This window comes from Leucopleurus acutus, assembly GCF_964270905.1.
Source record: "Leucopleurus acutus genome assembly, chromosome: 7".
Classification (NCBI taxonomy): domain Eukaryota; kingdom Metazoa; phylum Chordata; class Mammalia; order Artiodactyla; family Delphinidae; genus Leucopleurus; species Leucopleurus acutus.
This window is the reverse complement of record NC_139150.1, coordinates 114,434,457-114,459,251: the sequence shown is the minus strand read 5'-3', so window position 1 is coordinate 114,459,251 and position 24,795 is coordinate 114,434,457. Positions and strand designations below refer to the sequence as shown.

The 24,795-nt window shown below is 41.1% G+C and overlaps 1 protein-coding gene across 1 annotated transcript in view; it reads right to left on the bottom strand.

Annotated features, from left to right (window-relative positions):
• The window catches only part of DDX60 (DExD/H-box helicase 60), a gene marked incomplete at its 5' end in the record, with an annotated part of 77,410 nt that overhangs the window by 34,472 nt on the left and 18,143 nt on the right, over window positions 1–24,795 (bottom strand). Inside the window, 12 exons of the mRNA XM_082842372.1 lie at window positions 4,226–4,335; window positions 4,435–4,577; window positions 5,414–5,529; window positions 8,579–8,674; window positions 9,780–9,899; window positions 12,163–12,312; window positions 13,925–14,083; window positions 14,623–14,789; window positions 16,857–17,109; window positions 20,852–21,012; window positions 22,616–22,731; window positions 23,183–23,288. Of these exons, the coding sequence (XP_082698498.1) occupies window positions 4,226–4,335; window positions 4,435–4,577; window positions 5,414–5,529; window positions 8,579–8,674; window positions 9,780–9,899; window positions 12,163–12,312; window positions 13,925–14,083; window positions 14,623–14,789; window positions 16,857–17,109; window positions 20,852–21,012; window positions 22,616–22,731; window positions 23,183–23,288 (1,697 nt within the window). The remainder of the gene's footprint in view (window positions 1–4,225; window positions 4,336–4,434; window positions 4,578–5,413; window positions 5,530–8,578; window positions 8,675–9,779; window positions 9,900–12,162; window positions 12,313–13,924; window positions 14,084–14,622; window positions 14,790–16,856; window positions 17,110–20,851; window positions 21,013–22,615; window positions 22,732–23,182; window positions 23,289–24,795) is intronic.

Sequence of the window (24,795 nt, the reverse complement as noted above, 5' to 3'; positions counted from 1 at the left end):
TCCTCAAGGGTTCTCACTGGAAATGTTAAATCTCCAAGAAGGGGCTACAGTATCCAGATTTCTCCAAAATTATTTGACAATAAGAAACTTGTTTTCGTAAACAGCTACTAAGTTATGAAACTCAGGTTTGGAAGTTCTGGGCTAAAAAAAGCCACCCCAAACAATACAGCTGAAAAAAATTGTTTAGTAGGATGGAAAGTGCAATCAAGTTTGAATCAGAAGGTCTAGTTCTAATTCTACCTCTAAATGCCAGTTCCTCATCTACAATATAGGATCAAAATATCTGTCCTGCCACCTTACAGACTGTGCTAAAAGCAAACAAGATAAATACATCAGTACAGGTTTTTTAAAACTTTTTAAACTAGTAGATAAATAAGTCTTGAAGAGCTAATGCCCAGTATGGTGATTACAGAAAACAAAGCTGTATTATGAACACCAAACATGCTAAGAGACTAGATCTTAATTGTCCCACCACAAAAAAGGGATGCGGGGCTTCCCTGGTGGCTCACTGGTTAAGAATACGCCTGACAATGCAGGGGCCATGGGTTCTATCCCTGGTCCGAGAAGGTGACACATACCGTGGAGCAATTAAGCCCGTGCGCCACAACTACTGAGCTTGCGCCCTAGAGCCCACGAGCCACAACTACTGAGCCCGTGCACCACAATTACTGAGCCCGCACGCCTAGAGCCCGTGTTCCGCGACAAGAGAAGCCACTGCAATGAAGAGCCCGCGCACCACAACGAACAGTAGCCCACGCTTGCCACAACTAGAGAAAGCCTGCACGCAGCAACGAAGACTTGACGCAGCCAAAAATAAATAAATAAATTTTAAAAAATAATAAAAAGTAAAAGATGTTAAAGAAAAAAAAGGGATGAGGACTCAGACTTGACACAGGTGGCAGACACACTGCAAAATAAATGTATCAAATCAACATGCTGCACCCCTTAAACTTACACAAGGTTTTATGTCAAACGTATTTCAATTAAAATAATCAACCAGGCTTTGAAGGAGGCTTGTAAAACTCTATAGGATGCAGGTGATTTCCTGGAATCACTGTTCAGCATCTGAGTCTGAGCACTGAACTGACTGAACAGAAAAAACTACATTTTGCCAAATAGTACGTGAATATGTTATTTTGGAATGTTAGCATTTTCTTCTCTTATTATTATTACTTAAAAGTGGCAAATTATTTTGCCTAAATAAAATAAATCCAAGAACTATCATAATTTTTAAGACACAAATCTTCTGTTTTGGTCACGAGAATGCTTATGATTTCTTAGGGCTTTTAAGCTTTTAAAAAGCCTGCGTGTCCTTATTTCTACCATGGAGAGCAATTCTGCCTTTGCCACGGATTTGTTGTCAGAATTAAGTTACGTAATACGTGGCACGGGCCTAGTAAACCGCCTGGCACGTGATCGATGCCTCAACTCTCACTGTGACTGATGAATGACCAACCTACAGGTCTTAATGTTTTTAATCAATTTCAGGACTCGGTGGCTAAAAGCTGGGCATTCCCTTCAGCTGGTCTTCACGATACGATAACTTACGAGCTGGTAAAAAACTGAGCCAGCCCAGGTGTAAAAGGAAGAGACATAAAAGGTCACAGATTCACACCCTCCTTCATTTATGAACACACAGCATTACTCACGATGTTGTTTGGGCAAATCACATCGTCCCCAACCTCGCAGGTGACGGAAGCACTGCTCCACGTGCAGGCGAAAAAGACCAGTGGCTCGGCTCCTCCCACACTTGCTGGGGCTGACACCGTCAGCCCACCCCACCCCCGGCAGCCTGCAGCTGTCCCTGGGGGGCCGGATAACTCTCCACTCTGCCAGAAACGAGCCTCATGTGAAGGTGGGCACTCCCTCACCTCACTCATCCTGCACCCCTCCCTTCTGGGACCACCCTTGTGACAGAGCTACAGAGCGGACACCCAAGGGGGACGGCACTACTCTTTATGTTGCCACAGTTCATTACACTTTTCCACGCCACCCACTCTCGCACATCAATCTGAGGTCTACTACACAAGATCAGGAAGCATCTCCTTGTTCAGAAAGGCCGACTTGCTTTTCTACCACTGATGCTTTAGGAAACATCCCATACACACAGCTGCCAAAATACATATTTAACACTGTCCAAGCCCCGTTCCTATTGCCAATGTCCAGGAGCCTGAAGGAAACTCAGGCAGCAGCGTGACGTTTGCAGAGGTCACGTGGGGTTACAGGAGCTGGAGCAGCTTCCCAGTTGATTCATTAATAGGTTCTGAGATAGAGGAAAGGCACTTGGACCAAAATGCCCACCTCGCCAAGTTCTCCCAACCACCGTGCTCACTGCTGTTTAAAGACAACCTTCCCTGAACCATCTAAACACAACAAGTGACTGTGAAAATACTACGCTACTTAAAAACACCAGGAAATAACGTGGAAAGAGAAGAGAAAAGGAGAGGAAGACACAGAAAGGAGTCTTGTTATCAATTTTTGGGTTATCATCACTATTCTAGTTTGGGGATGTGAGTTAGGTCACAGGAATTTTGTCCACATTTTAGTTTTCTTTAGAGTGTAAATAGAGCCACTGCCACACAAAAGAGAAAGTTCCAGAATAAAATCCTGTTGGAAAATTACCATCGCTAGGATTCATTCCGTTGCTTTTAGAAGCTACTGCATCACAGCCCAAAGGCTATAAAGTGATTCTCACTCACTCCCTCACCCAGGCATTTGTCCACCAGACTGTCCAGAATACAGTGATACGACTGCAGGCTCTGGAATCGGTCTATCTGAGACTGCATCCCAGCCCCACCCCTTCCTCAGTGGTACAAGTTCTCTCTGCCCCACCTTCCTCACTTGCCAAATGGGAATATCAATACAGCATGTATCCTAAAATGGTGATGGTTAAAAGAGACAAAATACGTAAAATTCTTAGAACCCAAAGTAAGTGCTCCATTTGGGTTGGCTATATTTGTGTAATATACATTTTAATTTTATATACATAGCAGTTAGTTACAAACTACAAGGACACAAACTCTGTCTTCAAGGACTTAGTCTAGTAAGAAGACAAGCATGTAAAGAACTTCAGCAGCAAGCTGGCCATAACTGTTGTCATACAAGAAAAATATAGACAAGGTGCTACGGAGAGAAGATTCCATCCAGCTAAGGAAGTCACAGAGGATTCTGGAGAGGTTTCCCATTAGAAGAATCATCAAAGATGAACAGAGTCTGGACAACGGGCACTTTGCATTTGTGCTGAAACACTCCAGTTTATATATAAATCATGAGGGCTTCCAGGTAAAATCCATCAAGTGGATGAACAGAAAGGACTTGGGGCCAGTTCCCAGAAGACCTGGGAAGCCTAGCTAAGGAGCTGTGCCTTTTGCCGGTTCCAAAGAAAAGCCACTAGAGGCTCGGCAGGGTCAGAATTATCCTTACTAATTATTTATCTAAATTAGCTTTCTGATCCAGATGACTATTTAGGCAGAACATGGAACTACTCCCTGGGACATCAAATATCTTAAATAAAGAAACCTCCATGTGCCTTGAAAAACTGTCCATTTAGAAGGCTCATCTGACAACAGAATTTAGAGTATATTTAACTTATCCAGTCTTGGAAGGAAGGCAAACTATTGCTTAATTATCACTTTGAGAGGCAACCAGAGCTTTAATGGGCCATTCCTGAGAATAGAAGGAAAGAGGAAAAATAATATGCAAGAAAAATTAAGAAATCGTCCCCCAGTCAAACCCCAGTGCGCCACATGAGGTCCCCTTAAGACCTCCACCTTACTGATTCACTACCAAAAAGTCATGTGATTGCTATGTTAGTGAAAAGTGTCTTTTCCTTGTTTGACCTAATTCATAGCAATCAGATTCTCACACGTACAAAGTACTGTCCACACACAGTTGTAGCTGCATTAAGAGAAGAGTTAGTGTCCTTGAAGGTGGACAGATGGGACACAGGTGCTGAGAAGAAGGAAAATGGGCAAAGAATAAAGAAAATCGACTCCAAAAAACTTCAGGTTAAGATGTTCAGTCATTCTAAAGCTTTGCAGATGTAGACACCACTGAGGAGCAGATGAAAACTATGAAGTTATTCTTGTTACTCTTAAAACTCAGGTTCAATATCTGTTACAGAGCATCGATTCTGTAATTCTGATGAGTGTCTCCCAGGCAGCTTTGCAATATGATACAAACAACCAATGTGGCTCAGAACAAACATGGCGGAACCATCACTCACATGGTCCATGGTCAGCGCAGCGCACGGGTGAAAATGGTCAAAGGAGATGTCATGATTGTTTACTGAACATATGTGCTTCTCTAAATCATTGTATCTCTCTGCATAGAGCACTGGAAATGAAGAGCAAGGATTTCCAAATGAATGAACACACAATGGCTGGAATAACTTGAAAGGAAAAGATAAAATTCCTATGAATATGTCAAACATACCAAGTCTCACTTTATACGACTGCTTCCTCAGTAAGTAGTCTTGGTGAGAACTGGCGCGGCAGCCGGCATTTCTTGAAGAAGCAGTATTTTTTTCTATCATACTGTCCGTTTGTTTCCAGTACTGTTTTATGGATCGTAGCCACCTTAAAATTTTAAATTACATATTATTTAGGCAGAACATGGAACCACTTCCTGTGAAAGGATTTTAAAGTACTTTAAATAAAGAAAATTTTATGTGCCTTAAAAATTACTTAAGGGAATAGGCCCTGGAGCCAGATGACCTAAGATCAAATCCCAGCCTCCTTACCATGGGCTGAAGCTCTTGGTTGGATCACAAAATCTCTCTGGGCCTCATTTTCCACATTTAAAATGGAAATAATAATAGCAGTATGGAAAAGACTATCTAACAGTAGTAATGAAAATAATAAATCATAAGGGTTGTTGGCCATTTAAAATAAATTAACATATGCAAAGCACTTAGAACAGCACCTGGCAAATAGGAGTCTTTGCTATAATTGTTGCTGTTGGTGGGCAAAAATCTAGCCCCGTGGATAAATAATATGGGGTTTCCAACTAATAAGGCTTCACTATCTTTCTAAACATCTACAAAGTGGGACAACGTAAGAAATCTCAAGGTCCATGGCAGAGCATGTCATTATACCATTTTAATTTTATTTCTTGGTAAAGGACTAAGAAAAAGAAACATAAATCGATAACTTCCAGTGAACCTTTTTTGAGATATGGGGGAAATTTCCTAGTCAGCTGCAGATCCAGCTGGGAGAACCCTTGATTTTCCTTTATAGAGTGTGGGCTTGCTCAGCACCTGCCAGGAGGGGTGACTCTGTTCCTTGAATATCCAGAGATAAGGTAATAAATTCACCAGAAAGTTATGAAACTCTCCAGAACCCAGATAGGAAGCATGACATTCAAACATTCAAAATAGATAAGCATTGTATCCAGACTAGAAGCTAATGCCTACTCGGTGAGATGCTCCGGGTTGCTAATGGTAGCAGAAAGGGCCAGGAAGGGACAGCGGATCATGACAAGGAGATGCTCCCAGACTTCTGCTCCAATTTCTCCACCAAGACAGTGGACCTATTAAAGACAAAAATTCTCCATTAAAAATGAGCAGAAGGTCTGAAGAGATATTTTTCCAAAGAAAACAAACAGATGGCCAACAGGCACATGAAAAGATGCTCAACATCACCAGTCATCGAGAAATGAAAATCAAAACCACATGAGATATCACTCGCCTCTGTCAGAACGGCCACCATCAAAAAGAACACAAATAACAAGTGTTGGCAAGAATGTGGAGAAAAGAGAACGCTTGTGCACTGTTGGTGGGAATGTAAACTGGTGCAGCCACTGCGGAAAACAGTATGGAGGTTCCTCAAAAACCTAAAAATAGAGTTACCATATGATCCAGCAATTCCACTTCGGGGTATTTATCCAAAGAATACCAAAAGATATACCAAAAGATATAAGCATTCCCCATGTTAATTGCAGCACTATGTATAACAGCCAAGACATGAAGCAATCTAAGTGTCCACTGAAGGATGAGTGGATAAAGAAATTGTGGTATGTATATGCAGAATGGAATATTATTCAGCCATAAAAAAGAATGAAATCTTCCCATTTGTGACAACATGGAAGGACCTCAAGGGCATTACGCTAAGTGAAATAAATCAACAAATCAGACATAAAAAGACAAATAATGATCTCACATGTGAAATCTTAAAAAAAAAAAAACCCACACACAAAAAAACAAGCTCAAAGACATAGAGAACAAATAGGTATTTGTAACAGGTGGGCATGGGAGAAACGGGTGAACTGCTTTTGTTTGTTTTAGTTTACTTTAAATAAATTAAATAATTTTTCAGTTGATTTAAAATCAGCGAATGAAAATAAGACAGGGAAACCTGAATCATCATACATGGTCTCCAATTACCTTTAATCAACCATGCCAAGTTTACGTAAATATTGGCAAATTCAGGCAAGAGAAAATCTTGACACGAATTCTTTTAATTCCCATAACCAATCCATCAATAATTCCTCTTTATCTTACTTTCCAAAATGTCTTTCAGATCTAAGTATTTTCTCCATGTCCACGGCCCCCAAGTCAATCACGATACCCTCCTGGCCACCCTCCTAGCTTCCCAGGCCATCCCCTGAACACTTCACATCACAGCCAACAGATACGTCTCAAGGATGAATTCCATCAGGCCATTTCCACAATTAAATTTCTTCAATATCTTCCCATTGCATGAGGAACAAACTATAAACTCCTGAACAGGGCGTATATGTTGTGCTGGGAGTAACCACCCCCCACCTGCCTCTCCAGCTTCATTCAAGCCTCTCTCCCATCCTGCCCTGACTTTCCTCCAGACACACTGAAATTTGCTTTGTTCCCTGACCATATCTTTCCTACCCCAGAGCTTCCACATATATTGTTCCTTCTGCTCTTACCTCCTTTTGAACTTGCAGAGTTCGGTTCAATGTCGCCCCATGGGAAGACCTTCTGACCAGCCACCGCAGAGCCGTCCCCCTGCTGTCTCCCTCCCATCACCACAGTGGGGTCACACTGATCCATCTCGTCACCATACACACCGATGCGGGCTGCCACCGTCATGGGTAGGCACAGCTGTCTATCCCCTTTTTTCCAATGATTCTGTGACCTACCCTGGGCATTCCCAGCACCAACAGTGCCTGGCATTGTGGAGATACTCCTTATATATTTGCTGAATTAACGAATGTCCTTTGACCAAATAAAGCAAATGGAACTACATTTAGGGAAGATTCTCAAATATGGTCCCCTTTAAACAGATTAAACTATGACACCTGGCAATCAACTGGAAAGAAGGTACCATCAGAGCCAGACAATTAAAAAAAAGAAAAAACTTCCCCTGCCCATTTGGCTTTGCCCTAGTCAGATAATACACCAGCCCGTTGGCTTTACCCTGACATAAAATTGGGGAAACTGAGGTACCCCATGTCACAGCATTTCAAAGCTTTGAGACTAGAGTACAATTCAAGGTTCTAGATTGCCAAGACAAAGCTGTTGGATTTTTTTTTCAATATGAATATTCAAGGCCTTCAGGATGTAGCATATACAGAATGAGCGAAAAAAAACCACAGTAAGTCAGATTCAAACCAATCAAAGCACAGCTCGCTTGGCAGCTTCAAGCTTTACAACAGGAAAAATTACGTGAAATACAGGCTTATCATCATTTTCCCCTTTAAACTGAAAACCCCTTGAAGCAAAAGAATTCTTTTATACTGTTTTAAGTCTCTTTGAATAAATATTCTTAATTCTGCTGTAAAAACTTTCTCAATATCCTTCATTTGCTCTATAAACGTCCATCATTTTCCATCCTGCTCTCTCTGCCCAGGGAAACTGACCCACAGAGGCTACTTCAAAAGAGCTCCAATGCTCTCTGGTTCCATTGGCTTTGGCCAAAGGAGAGCCTGGGCAAGAGACCTGAAGGGAATGAGGGTGAGGTCTTTGTGCCATTGGCCGCCTTCCTGGCAGGTTACCCTGAGCCAGGTGTGCTCCTCAGCTAAGGCAGCTGCCCCTTGCAAAGCGGCCAGCACACTCAATCTCCCTGTGGGTCTCATTGACTATATCTTTCCTTGTCCCTTTAGGCTGAGGGGTCACCTCCTCGCCCTGGGCTACTGCACTAACGGCACAGTTCCCCCCGCCCACACACCTTTGCAAAAAGCTGTTCTTGAATCCGTCCATTTTGTGCGTGTCGTCTGTTTCCTGCTGGGACCACGACTGACAAGATACTGTACATAACTGACATCATTGTTATAGCCCCAAACTCTTTGCTTTGGAGATCAAAGATCAGATTTTTGGAATCTCTGTCCAGGAAAACTTATGCCCTGGTGGTGAGTTCTACTCCTCTGAAACAGTGGTCACCAAAGACAGCTCCTCTGCCATCCAGAGGTCCGCAGACACAGATACCCTGTCCTGAGCCAGAACAGGAAAACGGAGCCCAAAGACTGGCATGATTCACAGGGGAAAGACAGTGTCCTCCGCAACCGAAACTCCACGCAGACGATGAATGCCCCGAAGCAGCAAATGTCTTCAGTGCGGCGCTTATGCAACCAGGAACTCAACCCAGAGAAATAATACCAAACCTACCTCATCAAATATAACATATCTGATCCTTTTCACCCACGCCTGGCGATGCGGAGCTAGCAGCAGAAGTTCAAAGCAGGCAGGCACTGTGATAAGTACCTAAAAACAAAAGCATTGTGCAAACAAACACTTTTGAGCACTTGCTACACCCAGATGTAGTTCTAAGAATATAAAAGAGAGAGTTAAAACTCCTGAAGGGACCTGCTGATTAAGTAAAATATGATATATTCGTTTGAATCTTGTGACACTGCAATTTTTATAGGTCAAAATGGTAAGATATCAGATTTGAAGTTTAAATTCTTATTTATAAGCATTCACGGTAATAATAGGAAGAGTTCATTGTTGCAGGTTTATTCCTTCAAAATCTGACCCCGAGGTTCAGTTTAGGTTGAAAACCGTTTATTAAAAATGAACAACTATGGAAGTTGGGAGAGGATGGGGCAGAGGGAGAAGGTGAACTTCAGAACACACCTGGTGATGCGTTGGCCCACCTAGCTTGGACTCTGGAGCGCATGGCGGCCATCAGTGCTACTCCACACGCAGCCGAAATGGCCAGTGTCTCTGCCGCAGCCCCGCTCAGTCCCAGGGTGCCGAAAGTGGGCCAGCACAGGGGCCGACAGCCGGCCTCTGTCGGACCTCACGCCCCGCCCCTGGGCAGCGGTGCTCTTACAAATGGCGATGTGGGTGTCACATCTCACATCTACCATGCAATGTGCTAGAGTCACGTTTTCACTTTCTGTTTAGCTGTAACTGTTTTCAGTGAGTTTAATAAGGAGGGAAACTGTCTGATTTACTTAACACCATGAAGTCCATCCATAAATACAACAGTTTGAAATTATGATGAGTATCCTATCCCATCAAGAAAGGTCAAGAAACAGTTATTCTGAATGGAAATGAGTTTGTCAGTTTTTATAAAATGGGGTTCTTCAGATCATTTTCGATCCACTTATAAACCAAGATGATGCCATGAAATATAACTGAAATCTGCAATCAAAAGCTAAGTGTCCTTGAGAAAGATGAGCTCCATTTCTTACTCTCTGGAATATAACACTGTTAAATTTTCTCTAAAGCCACTTCATCTTTTATAAATTCAAGAAAATTACTTCCACAAGCCCTTGTCAAGATACTGCATTTCTACTGAAAGAGACTTCTAAGTACTATCATATAATTCAATAACAAATGCATTAATTAGTGTATGTCCTACCTGAGAGTTTAGAGCCTCATGACGATAGTCCCGTGTAAAAACACCGCACAGAGATACACCGTTTGGCAGATTTTTGCTAAAACGATTCTCAACAGTTGCTGCCACCTGATTGACAAGGGCCTGATTGACAGGGGAAAATATCCATTAATCACATAATAAAGTACAGGGGAAACCTCAAAGAGAGGACGACAGGCACTGTCTAAAATTACGTACTGCTGGGAGGGCAGGAAGCTTCATCACCCCTTTCTCCTACCATCTGCCTAACCCACGGGCTGTCTTTGAGCTCTGTGACTACACGTGAACTCACTTATAACCTCAACCCAATGTAAAATGGGAAAACCCGGCTTCATCAGAGGGAAAAAGCAGGAAATGCTGCCCACGCATGACAAACAGCTGATACCTGGGCCACCAAGGCTCAGAAAGAAACCGTGAGTCTATGTAGAACGGCCAAGGAGGGCAGCCGGGATGGACGTGTGGTTCTCGTATTTGGGGTCATCCCCAGACCTCTACCTGCGAGTGTACAGGGGACCCACACCCCGGACTAGGCAGGTCGTGGCCAGCGAAATCTGAGCGTGTGCAAACCTATACACATCTCTGTATTTCACACTCTATGCCCAAAAAAGTCTCACCTAGATTAAAATGTAAACTTTAAAACATAAGCATAAAGATACTAGAAAGTGGACATTTTCATATGTTTGAGCACACTCGTAAACACTAAACGGAAATACTGACAGATCTGACTACACAAAGATATTAACAAAATATCACTGATATAACCGCAATATAGCAAAAAGATAAAATGACAAAAGTATATTGGTTATACTTTACAGAGAAAAAGTAATATACTTATTATACAGACTTCTGGCCAATCAATAAAAAGGCAATGCCCTTCCACTACAAGAAAAAGAAAATGGGCAGATGTCATGAACAAGTAGTTCATGATTAAAGAAATATCACCGCCCAGAAATCATACGGAAAGGCTCCCCAATCAGTGATCACAGAAATGCAGATTTATTATGAGATGGAAATTTTTACCTAGCAGTATGGCAAAAAATGTTTAAAGATCATAGGAATGTTGGAAAAAAATAAGAGGATATATATACTTCCATATACTGTCAGAGGGAATAAAAATGGATTTAAACTTTTAGAAGAGTAATTTGGCTTCTAAAACCTTTGGGTTCTAAAACTTTTAGAAGAGGAATATGTATTGTGTTGAATTACCAATTCCACCTCCAGTAAGCTTCATTTTTCTTGATATATTTTATTAATTTCCTGCTATGAACACTTACTGCTTTCGTAACCATGAAAAACGAAAAAGTTACAATCAAAACTAAAGTGCTAATTTCAACTAATCATGTTGATCAGTCTGGTTCTGAGCCCGATCCCAAGTCACTCAACGCCACATTTTCCTAGGAACTAAAATGGAGTGAGATCTCATTTTAATCTGTAGAATCAAAGTTATCCCAAGTAAATCTGCCTTTCTTAACAGTAATCGCATTAAAAACAACGGGTTGTAAATGAGGATATGCAAACTTATACTTCCTGTAAATCAGCCTTTCTCCTAAATGACAAAGATCATACTTTCTGTATTTAAGCTTGGCATTAGGTGGTTCCAGCCATAAAAGAAATATGGCAAAACCACCTGGCATGAGAAACACATCAGGCACTGACGCCCAAGAGCAGACAGGATGCATCCCATCAAGAGCAGAGGCAACGCGGGGTTCCTAAAGACTCAACATTGCCCGACATAGTCGGGATGCTTCTCTCAGTTCGAGCAAAAAGCTGAATGACAAGATCACAGGACCAGACCTCTGCCTCACAGTGCTCTAAGGGAAGTATTACTTTGGCCTCTCGGACTGGAAGGAGAAAATGCAGGTTAGAAAATAAAGTGAGACGCATGGAAACAGAACAGGCTGGTGGTTGGCTAGGGTGGGGCTAAGGGCGGGGAGAACAGGTGAAGGGGGTCAAAAGGTACAAAGTTCCAGTTATAAGATAAATAAGTCTGGGGATGTAACAGTGACTATCGTTAACAATACGGTATTGTGTAACTGACAGTTTCTAAGAGAGCAGATCTTAAAAGTTCTCATCACAAGGAAACAAAAAATGTATAACTATGTGAGGTGATTCATGATTCATGTTCACTAGAATTATGGGGGTGATCATTTAACAATACATACAAATATTGACCATTATGTTGTACACACGAAACTAACAGGTTACACGTCCATTTTATCTCAATAAAAGTGGAAAAAAATAAATGGCGAAAAAAAATAAAGAGAGCTAGATCTACCACATGACTACGTGCATTAAACTAAAAGAGGAGGTTCGGGAGTGAAAGAGAAAATTTAAGTCACTTGAACAACCCCCCAGCCCCCAGACCTACCTTGGTGGGGGCCACGTACACGACCACCCCATCGTCGCCCTCCCGTAGCACCTTCTCTATGCAGTAGTAGGAGGCGTAGGTCTTCCCTGAGGACGTGGGGGCCACTATGACCGCAGACTCATTCTTGTCCACGACGTCCAAGAGCTCTCGCTGCAGGGTCAGAGCACCGTTGTGTCAGCGCCACGAGAAGCACGTTAGCAAAACAAATACCTTAAGACACTTCCAGCATAATTCTCTGAGCCGCAAAGGAGTGGCTGCGAGTTGAAAACACACCAAAAGATACACGGGAACTTGTGAAGAACTCACGGCCTCCCCCAGAAGAGAGAATTGCAGTGCTTTTAAGCGTCTGGAGGTGGGTTTGTGTGTGAAAAACAGAGAGAGGGTCTGAACAAAATATCTTGTCCTTGGGTAGATATTCTTTCTGATTACTTGTCATTGACTAAGTGCACAACGGCTCTGAGAAATGAAGATCTAAGAGTATGTATTTTTGTAAGGGTGAAAAAGTAGCTGAACAGAAAAAAAAAATCAATGATGAATCATTTTACTACTTATCTTGTACTTTCTAAATAGAAGGATGCCAGCCCGTACTTTGCAGGCCATGTGGGACCTTCATTAAAACAGACTCCCGGGACTTCCCTGGTGGCACAGTGCTTGAGAGTCCGCCTGCCGATGCAGGGGACACGGGTTCGTGCCCCGGTCCGGGAAGATCCCACATGCCACGGAGCGGCTGGGCCGGAGAGCCATGGCCGCTGAGCCTGCGCGTCCGGAGCCTGTGCTCCGCAACGGGAGAGGCCACAGCAGTGAGAGGCCCGCGTACCGCCAAAAAAAAAAAAAAAAAAACAAACAGACTCTCATCCCTTTAGCCTATTCTTTTATTCATCAAAATGAGGACTAGTGAAAGGATCATTAGCCTGTGTGATGGGCAGAAGATGGAAAAGCCCCCCAAAGCCCCATCCTGCACACTCTCTGAATCCTGGTCCACTCTGGCCCGCACCTCAGAGCAATGGCGACATCAGAAGAAGTGCAGCGGAGGCGGGCGTAGATACCTGGAGGGTCCTTAGCTGCTTCGTGTTCTGCACTTCAGGAAGGAAGGACCTGGTCCCCCTGCCCCAGAACAGCAGGCAGGGAGTTTCTGAGGCACTCCAGCATCATCAACACAAGGACGATAAAGTCAGATTCTGATAAGACCATCTGTTAGACTGAACCTCTGAAATGGCATTTTCATAGCCAAACATGTTTAACTGATAAGGTTCGAGGCGATTTTATAAGGTTGAATCAATGCAGAAACGCACCCTTTTATTCCTAATCTTCTAGCCATCAATATTAATTTTACACTTATTTATAGAAAAGTAGCTACTATGGTCACGGGTACAGGCTGTAAATATCTAAACAACTGTCTCTACTGTTTAAACTCCTTGAATGTCTCTGTCACATTTCTATATTTACATAGGATATCCTGCAGACACAGGGAAGCCTCCATAATGATACAGTCGGATGACAAAGACAGAACTTCAAATATATACGTGTGAATCCATCAGAGTACCTCCAAGAAAATGGTCTATTTATGAAAAATGGATGATATGAGAAATTCACTTTCTTTAAATGGGAAAAAGTCTACATTTGACATTTCCCATGACAATTTTAAATAAGATGACTCAACATGAAGAACTTCATGCCAAATGTGCTGTGTGGAATCATGAGAAGCTCCTGAGATCAGATTTAATAATGAAATACAAAAATGTTTCTTTCATCCAGTCATTACCTGCCAGGTGTCAGGAATAAAGTCCTGGACTCTGGGGTCTGGATCTTTCCTCTCATCTCGTACCAAATACTGGCCCATGTACTGCAACTGAAACCGAGCCGGCCCAATGCCAACTGAGTATTTGTTCTTCTTCTTCTCCTTCATGTCATTTTCTGTGACCTACAGGAGTTTACAAGCCCATTTTGAAAGTGATTGTAAATTATAACATCCTTTAAATGATTAAAAATATTTTTTAAAATAACTGAAAACTAATTTTTACGAGAAAAGCATTTTACCATCTTTCAAAGTTTGCAATATTCATTGAAGAAATCTCTTACCACCTAAATCATTATCTTAACTAAGAGTAAATAGCACACATCAAGATCTTCAGATTATCCATCACGGCACTTGAGCTACAACCTGATATCAAGACAACTGAACAGTCGCGATATAGTTTTTAAATGTTTTGCTAGAATTAAACACAGGATTAGTTTTAAGGGTCTGCAGAGACTATCTGGCATTTTTGTCCAGAGAAGCTTTTGTAAAATTTTCTAATTCTAGGTTACTTCAAGTTGGGGGAGCTGGATTACTAATAATGATTATGAACTTGGAGTAAATATTTTCAGTGAAAAAAAAAACCCAGGTAACTGTGCTTATAAGACACTTGAGGTGCACCTAATAATTACTCTACTAGAATGGAGCTATTCTGAAAACATTACCTGCGCTGGATGCAAAGTACTTGCCAACTCCTCAAATCCTAAGTACCTAAGGCATCTGGCTATGAGTTGCCGATCTGCCTCTTGCAAAAGTTCTGGGTATTTTTCCATCACGGAGTAGATCCTTTTCATCATTTGAACAGCTATACTTAAATCTTTTGTGGTTGCACCTTGGTAAAGAATAAACAGCAAAACTGTTATAAAGGCCATCAAAAATAATAAATGTTTGATTGTCCAAGATTATTCACTCAGGCTATCAACCTGACCCAATTAAATTCATTGTCTTACTTAGCATTAATGGAGGTTTTGGAATACAGAAAACTCAATAAAATGAAAGTGCAACTAAACACATTCCGACATCTCTGTGGATAACTGAGATGTAGCTCTGTAAGTGTTGGGGGAAAAAGGACAATCTTGTAGCTCATGATAGAAATAAGATCACTAAAGCCCAAGTTGGTCTAAGTTCTAAGGAATACAAATCTTTCCATGTCTTCTCTACTATGTTCAAAGAAAAATGTCCAGATGAGTCTAAATATCTGGTTAAAAACTTGGGCTTCCCTGGTGGCGCAGTGGTTGAGAGTCCGCCTGCCGATGCAGGGGACGCAGGTTCGTGCCCCGGTCCGGGAAGATCCCACATGCCGCGGAGCAGCTGGGCCCATGAGCCATGGCCGCTGAGCCTGCGCGTCCGGAGCCTGTGCTCCACAACGGGAGAGGCCACAACAGTGAGAAGCCCACAACAGTGAGAAGCCCGCGTACCGCAAAAAAAAAAAACTTGGCAACATTTATTGAACCCTAATGCTGACCAGACATAAGTATCTGGTGTAATCACTGGAGCCTTTAAATTCAGTCTGTTACACCTACCAGATCCAAACCTTGCTAATCCCTGTCCATTTCTTTACAGTCACTTACATCCTTTCTAGTCCCCCTCACGGCTGGTCTTTTCATACTTCACATGTTAGGGCAGTTTTGATTCGCCCTTTCTTCCAATCAACCTACATTTTATCTATTTAACAAATATTACCAAACACATGCTGATGCTATAAAGGCTACAAAAGAAATTTAAGCCACTGTTAATCCTGATCTCTCTCAGGGCAACTGCAAATCCTGACACAACATCTTAGAGAGACCCACAGAGGCCAAGTCTTATGCTTCTCCCTGGGGTGAAATCCTCAGCGAAGTCTGTCGTTGCAGGGGCAGATTGAAGTTTGTAGAAATGACGGGGTAGGGGGGAGAAGAACCCCCAGTGACCCCGTGTTCAACGGATTCAAGTGTGGAGACGACCAAGACAGACCGGTCAATGAGGTGTACTCGGAAGTACTGTCAGTTTGGAGGCACACTGGCCCCTCATCATTTCACCTGCCATCAACTTACACGTCTCTATCCAGCCATGTTTCTCTCTTACCTGCCTCTTCCTGCCTCTTCTTTTCTTTTCTACTATCTATTGTAGCAGTTGTAAAGTAGAGCACATGGAAACCACAGCAACTTCTGGAAGAACTCAGCATGCCAGGCGAACATGATCCGAGTTTTGCCCAGAAAGAAAATGCTCGCGCTTCAGATCTCAGAGACGAATGACAGACTCTCCCTGGGACCTCGCCATCTGTGGGTCCCCTTAACGAGGCCCACAACTCTCTAAGTGGTTGTTTGTAAACTTGACTGGGAATTGATTTCAATTTTTTTATTGGAGTGTAGTTGACTTACATTGTTGTGTTAATTTCTGCTATACAGCAAAGTGATTCAGTTTTACATACACATTCTTTTTCATATTCTTTTCCAATAGTTCCCTGTGCTCTACAGTAGGACCTTGTTGTTTATCCATCCTATATGTACTAGTTTGCATCTGCTAATCCCAAACTCCCAATCCTTCCCTCCCCCTCTCCTTGGCAACCACAAGTCTGATCTCTATGTCTGCATGTCTGTTTCTGTTTCGTAGGTAAGTTCATTAGTGTCATATTTTAGATCCCACATGTAAGTGATAAGGAATTGATTTGAATTTGCTTATGAATGTGCTGTATCTTTGCCACTGGGGCCCCCTTTGAGACTTCATTGCTCATTGATAAAATAGAGGTAGTAGTACTGAGAGGACTTCTCCAAGGACAAAATCAGATAATGCATCTAAGGCTTCCCTAAGCCTTCTAACACAGACTTCCAGTTAATAAATAACAGTTATCATCATTAGATTTTTATTCTTTTCCAATGTATTCAAACAAACAAATCAACAGGAACTCACAGCCACATACCTTCACCACGGCAATGTTCTTTCCACGCTCTCAAGCAGGCAGTAATCCCCACCATTTCAACTCGAAATTTCACTGAGCTACTTCTACATGATTTCAAAAAATCTTCTAGGTTCTTTATTCCAGAGTTTAAATTCTCTTTCATTTCCTCCTCAATAGAAAAGGACAGAACATTCCATTTTTTCTCTTCTTTTTCTTCTTCCTTGGCAAACAGCCTCTCCTTATTCTCTCTAGTAATTTTTTCAGCCTTGGTCTCCTGCCCCAAAAAAGAAGGAAACATGTCATAAAACAAGTTGGAAATAGTCCAAGATGCCATTGCATGAATGAGACAATAGTTTTAAGTGTATATTGATTATTTTGAACGTCATCCCACTCTTGACAAGGCACAATCTTCATTTCAGTGTCTGTTTCTTAACACTGAAGCCTCTGTGAATTGAAATCTTTGGACAATCCAACTTAATGACTATGACGCCTCTGTGCAGACAATTTTTCTAGATTTCTAAGTGGTGTAGGTTATAAATTGAAGAGTAACTGTAATACAATCAGAAACACCAGGACCCTGGTTTTTCTGTCTCCTGATCTCTCGGGAATTGGTTTTCCTCTTTCATTCCCCATGGTCACCTCTCTACCCCAACTTGTGCTTCTAGATATTTCTTCCACAAAGCCTTGCTCAACTCTCCCAGCCTAAGTACGTATTCCTCCCCTGCCCGGACGTCTCTCTATCAAATGCTCATCACACACAATGCAGTTGTGATTTTCCTTGTCATGAGACGGGAATGTGCAATAGTTGTCGGTGTGTCCCAAGCACAGCACAAGTTCATCCTCTTTTATGGGTGAATGAGGAAGGGGCAGGTAGGAAGGAATATCATAAATAAACCGGTTTGCTCTGTCTAGACAAGCATTTCCAACCAACTTACACACAATATAGACCCACTTCTACTACACTTTTACCTACTTGACTTATTAATGTGCAAAGAAAATTAGAGAACTGTTGTATCCATAAGAGAACACTGACAAACCTTCCATTATTCTACTTAGTCATGAAACTCATATCTAAACTTTGCCTTTAATGAAGTCAATTTTCATTGTCATCACTTTCTCAGTATTTAATTCGAATCAGTGGAGCTTCTCCAATGTTTCAACTTCCCAAATGTACTGTCCTGTCCTGGGATAGCTCGGCATGGTTCTGCCTCAGTTAGGACAAGGACAAGCCCTGGCTCTTTGCCAGGTACAATGTGTTTGTTTTAGCTTGAAGTGTTGCTGGAAGAGCACATTTACACTGTGCTGAGGTTGTTTAATCTCCACGAGATAATTTACTTAATTTCCAATAATGCAGAAGATAAAAAAAACATGAAACTTTTTTCAGTCTTTATACCTTACACTAGGTAATTAGAATTTTTGCCAACTTTCTATTTTATAACCTCTCTCTCGAAAAAAAGAAAAACTATATAAAAGAAGCTTTCAGTAAATAAAAAAGGAATAGTTGTAATTGGATGGTCTCACTAAAGATCAACTTGGCTGTGAAAATAAAAAGGAGGTTGTCGCCACGAGGAGAAAAACAGAGACCACCAAGCTGGGCCTGAGGTGGCTTGTTGACTATTAAAGCAAAAGTCCTCATGTCTGCTCAAATATTTTTTTAACTTTAGGTATAACTGAAAAATTGTAGGATATTGAAAGTATACATCACGGTGGCTTGATATACATGTACATTATGGAAGGGTTCTCCCCACTGAGTTAATTAACCCACTCATCAACTCACATATTTATCTTTTGGGGGAGGAGGGAGAGGAGAATATTTAAAATCTACTCTCTTAGCAAATTCAATGATATGATGTATGGTTATCCACTCTAGTCACCATGTTTCTCCTCTCTGTTTTTATGAGTTTGAACTTTTTTTTCTTTTGGATTCCACGTGTAAGTTACACCACGCAGTATCAGCCTTGTCTGTCTGACCTACATCACTTAGCACCTCTAGGTTCAACCACGCTGTCACAAATAGCAGAATTTCCTCCTTGTAACTGAATAATATTCCAATATATATACAGACCACATCTTCTTTATCCATTCATCCCTTGCTGGATGCTTACATTGTTTCCGTATCTTGGCTGCTGTGAATAATACTGTAATGAACATGGGAGTGCAGAGATCTCTTCTACATCCTGTTTTCTTTTCTTGGATAAATACCAGAAATGGGATGCAGGACTATATAGTAGTTTTATTTTTAATATTTGGAGGAAATATACCATTTTCCATAGTGGCTGCACCAATTTACATTTCCACCAACAGTGCCCAAGGGCTCCCTTTTCTCCACATCCTGGCCAACACTTGTTGTTTCTTGCCCTTTTGATGATGGCCATTCTGACAGGTGTGAGTCGATATCTCATTGTGGTTTTGATTTGATTTCCCCTATGACTAGTGACATTGAGCATCTTCTCATGTGCCTATTAGCCATCTGCATGTCTTCTTTGGAAAAATAAGCATTTAGTTACTCTGCCTACTTTTTAATCAGATTGTTCTATTTTTTGCTATTGAGTTGTATGAGTTTTTTGTATATTTTAGATAGTAACCCCTTATCAAATATATGATTTGCAAATATTTTCTCCCATTTTGTAGTTAGTTGCCTATTCATTTCTTTGATGGTTTCCTCTGCTATGAAGAATCTTCTTAGTTTGATACAATCTCACTTGTCAATTTTTGCTTTTGTTACCTTTGCCATTGGCGTCAAATCCAAAAAATCATCACCAAGACCAATGTTAAGGAGCTTACGGCTTATGCTTCTTCTAGGATTTTACAGTTTCAGGTCTTGAAGTCTTTGATCCATTTTGAGTTAATTCTTGTGTATAATATAAGTTAGGGTTCCAAGCCTCATTCTTTGGCATGTAGCTGTCCAGGTTTCCCAACACCATTTATTGAAGAGGCTGTCTTTTCTCCATTGTATATTCTTACCTCCTTTGTCATAAATTAATTGACCATACATGCTTGAGTTTATTTCTGGGCTCTCTATTCTGTTCCATTGAACCATGTACCTGTTTTTATGCCAATACCATACTGTTTTGATTACTATAACTTTGTAATATAGCTTGAAATCAGGGAGTGTGATGCCTGTAGATTTGTTCTTTTTCCTGAAGATTGTTTTGGCTATTCAGGGTGTCTTATGGCTCCATACAAATTTTAGGATTGTTTGTTCTATTTCTGTGGAAAATGCCATTGGAATTTTGATAGGGATTGCATTAAATCTATAGATTGCACTGGGCAGTGAGGACATTTTAACAATATTCTTTCTTCCAATCCATGAGCGCAGAATATCTTTCCATTCATTTGTATCCTCTTCAATTTCTTTCATCACTGTCTTGTAGTTTTCAATGTACTGTAACCTCCTTGGTTAAATTTATTCCTAGGTATTTTATTCTCTTTGATGCAATTGTAACTGGGATTGTTTTCTTAATTTCTGCTCCTGATAGTTCATCATTAGTGTATAGAAACACAACAGATTTTTGTATATTGATTTTGTATCCTGTGACTTTACTGAATTCATTTATTAGTTCTGACAGTTTTTTGGTGGGGTTTTTATATAATATAATGTCATCTGCAAACAGGCAGTGTTACTTCTTCCTTTCCAATGTAGATGCCTTTTATTTCTTTTACTTGCCTAACTGCTCTGGCTAAAACTTCTAGTCCTATGTTGAATACAAGTGGTGAGACTGGGCATCCTTGTCTTGTTCCTGATCTTAGAGAAAAAGCTTTCAGGTTTTCAGCTTTATCATTATATAATGACCTTCTATCTCCCTTACTACAGTCTTTGTATTAAAGTCTATTTTCTATGGTATAAGTATAGCTACCCCTGCTTTCTTTTGGTTTCCATTTGCATGGAGTATCTTTCCCATCCCTTTACTTTTCTAAAAACGTAGCATGGAAAGCAACTATCAAAGGGATTGAACAAATAACAATAAAGGACAATGAAAAGTAAAAAAAAATTTGATAGAATGAATATAACCTACCTGTATCTTTTTGCTCTTGGGTTCACAGAAATTCTTCCTTGGCTTGATAGCTTGAGGTACAACAAATTTTGAAGAGACCGATTCTAATGACTTCCCATAAAATCGTTGAAAACGATGATACGTTTGCACAAATCTAAGATGACGAGGATCTCTAGATTTTTCTGGAAAAGAAAAGGCTTAAAATGCAACACTACTACATATTTTCAACAGCGTTCTCACTAATCCTTCACACCATCCCACACACACGTGTACTTTTCTTTTTAGTTTGGAACAGTAACTTAGGCTGATGACTTTTGTTAAAGAAGGAATCTTAAATCACACCATCTCTTGTCCACAGAATGATTCCTTAATTTATTTAAAGGATGCAAGGGACAAAACACCCTTTTATTGTACACCTCTCAAAGCAAATATCAAGATGCTACAAAGAATGACAGATTCTGGGCATTACTTCTGTTTCGTGCCCTGTGAATGAAGTTAAGAAGGGGGAAGGTAGGGCTTCCCTGGTGGCGCGGTGGTTGAGGATCCACTGCCAATGCAGGGAACATGGGTTCAAGCCCTGGTCTGGGAAGATCCCACATGCTGCGGAGCAACTAAGCCCGTGCACCACAACTACTGAGCCTGCGCTCTAGAGCCTGCGAGCCACAACTACTGAGCCCACGTGCCACAGCTACTGAAGCCCACATTCTGCAACAAGAGAAGCCACCATAGTGAGAATCCCGTGCACCACAACGAAGAGCAGCCCCCGCTTGCCGCAACTAGAGAAAGCCCGCACGCAGCAACTAAGACCCAATGCAGCCAAAAATATAAATAAATTAATTAATTAAAAAAAAAAAAGAAGGGGGAAGGTTAAGGCCAAATCAGGAAGATGTCCATCTAGGGTATCACGGCTTCTTGTATCACTTGACAGAAAAATCCTTACTCCAGACCATGGCCACAGAGCCAAGAACTTGGCAGCTCAGAAAGACTCACTGTGGAAAACTCCAATGACATAGGAAATCCCAACACTCAAGGTATGACTTCCTCCCATCCCCAGAGAAAACTACAGCACTCACTTCAAGGGATTGTTAAGCAGGCTGATTTTTCTATATCTGTATCTACATATGTAAATCAAACGGCTCCGAAGGATGTTAATGATTGATCTAAAAACTCCCTTGTATTTTTCAGGATATTAGTAGTTGTTTCTAACAGCAGGCTGGGAAGTGTTCCGTGGGAACATGCTTACTAGGTCCACTCTGAGATTCTTCTGAAGGTAAGTTCTGTCCACTGGAAGCAGGGTGGGGGTGAGCATGGGGTAGACAAAAGAAGACAAGGGATGAGCCGGGGAAAAGGGTCCCTAAGTCAGTCTCGGCTAACTTGCTCTCAGTGGTGCCACAGCCTCCATCCCGAGCGTGAAGGTGGGTAAACTGCTGCCCTTGTTACGGGTGACGGGAAAGCAGCTGCTACTGCTTGCAAGCCTATAGCCTCAGTATTTCTGCCATCAGGGAGCACACAGGTGTCTTAAACTATAAACTGTCTTGGCTTAAAACAGCTGCTAACTTTTGTGGGACAAATGCCACCTCTGTGCACTTGCTCCTAAGACAGCTGTGTGCCCCTGTAACATGACGGTCAGCAAAGTGGGGCTCTTTCCTCACCCTCTTTACTGACATATATCTACGTACCTTGTACATTATTGTTATTCAAGAAATAGAAAAATTTTTCATTGTAACATAAAAGGCAGAAAGTGAAATAGATGTTAAGGTATTTCACCAGAATCGCAGAACTCACCATCAAACTGACCCTTTGTCCTGTCATAATCATCACTAAGGCGTCTGTGGGAATGCCAGTGCACAAGCTCATCAAATTCTTTCTGCTTGACCAGTGAAGTTACAATAGGATCATCGCTATGAGATGAAAAGAAATATAGGCACATTTTAAACTGCGTGCCTCCCAATACAGCACAGCATAGATCTCATTTAAAAAAAATTTTTTTTAAAAATCATAGCCACTTTTCCTCTTTCCGAGATATAATGTGGGTGATAGAATCCAAAGAGCAGTTTAATGGGGCTTCAGAACCCAGAATCCACCCCATATCTCGTGCCATGGACATCAGCAAATATTCATCCACTCATTCATTAATTACAAACACACAGCTGGAATGATTTTACTCTAAGGTTAAAACTATGTTGATTTTTAAGCTGGTTAGGATCACAAGACATTGGTAAATTTGAAACTAAACTCATTATGTGTTACAAACACAGGTTACATCTAATATAACCTCTTTATAAATAATCTGTCCAACTTTGTAAAAGCTCTAATGAGTCATTCATCCATTCCACCCAGGGGCTCCCATACCTCGTTAGGAAAGGCAAATCTTTCAAAAGGTCCCCGGCAAACTTATCAACCACCTGACATGACACTGGAATAAAACCCAAATTAGCCATCTTTTCCTTGGAGGTATCTGTAAAAAAGTAGTAAGACAAGGTCAAATGTGAAACTTTCATACAGCAATGTTACATATCATTTTCTAAACTTTCACATTTAAAAAAACATCATGTTTCATTGATCTTATTGATTTACGTTAATCAATTCTAGCCCTTCCCATAAAGCTATTTTCCACATTAAAACATTCTGGAACACGGCAGAATATAAAGAAATAGGCAACAATTAGGCATGTAGGTAGGTAGATAGAAGGATAGATAGACGGATGGATGGATGGATGGATGAAGAGATACACTGACAGAAAAACGCCTATGTTTCCTATTTCAAATGTTTGTTCCTTTTCTTATTTCCTATTATGAGACAAGGAATTTAAATATGGAAGTCTCACTCAGAAATCTCATATATGCTTTTATAAAAATAAAAAAGAAGTAGGGGGAAAATACAGATGTCAATGAAATTATGTTATATCATTAGTCTTCTCTTACATCCTCCTTGATGTTATGCCCATGTACACCTACATATGATAGATGGATATCACACGTCACATATTGATCGTATATACAGCAGCTGGCTAACAAATGCCCCTTTATCCAGTGTCTGGTTCATAATTCTAGGTGAGCTGCAATTGCCCTGCTCGGTATTTCCTTGACGTCCACCGTTCCTGCATTTGCCTGAAACCTTCCTACGAGTCCCTACAACTCTCCCTGAGCACTTTCTTCTTGCAGCCTTGGGCGCAGCCAGAGTCCTAAGGATTTCATGCCCCCCGAGACTTGACGAAACTCACAAGGTAAATACCCCAGCTACCTTGCTCTTTGGGTAAGACATCTCCAAAGTGGTTTGCACACAGTTCTAGGATTCCCACCCAGTAAAACTTACCTGTAGTTGCCCACGTGGAAACCTACGCAATAACACGGCCTGCACCGACTGTGTTTTCTTCCTGGTATTACCTAAGCACTCCCTTATTGGATCTTCCTGGGAACAATAAACTCCTTGCTCTCAAGCGTCTTTGTCTGGTGGAACTCATTCTGACATAATGAAAGGGGATATATATCCTTCCCCTGTACTCTGAAAAATACACTTGTATCAATACATCCCCAACCCCCCTTAGCATTCTTCTTTTTTTTTTTTTTAATTTTAACATCTTTATTGGGGTATAATTGCTTTACAATGGTGTGTTAGTTTGCTTTATAACAAAGTGAATCAGTTATACATATACATCCCTTAGCTTTTTTTGTCACTTTCCATCTGGGGTCATTTTATTCTTCCTGAAATTCATGATATAGAAATGTCTCCAGTGACGACAGGATGATGGATAAATCAGCGTTTGTATTTTGAAAAATGTCCAAGCTACTCATTTTTTAAAACTGTATTTTAAGAATAACATATGATTTCATTATGTTCTGACTTCTATAATGATATTTGGGGAAGTCTATTATTAGAGACTAATTTTTATTCCTTTGTAGGTAACTCTGGTCCTTTTAAGATATTTATTTTTTACATTCTCTAATCCCACTGCATCGTGCCTA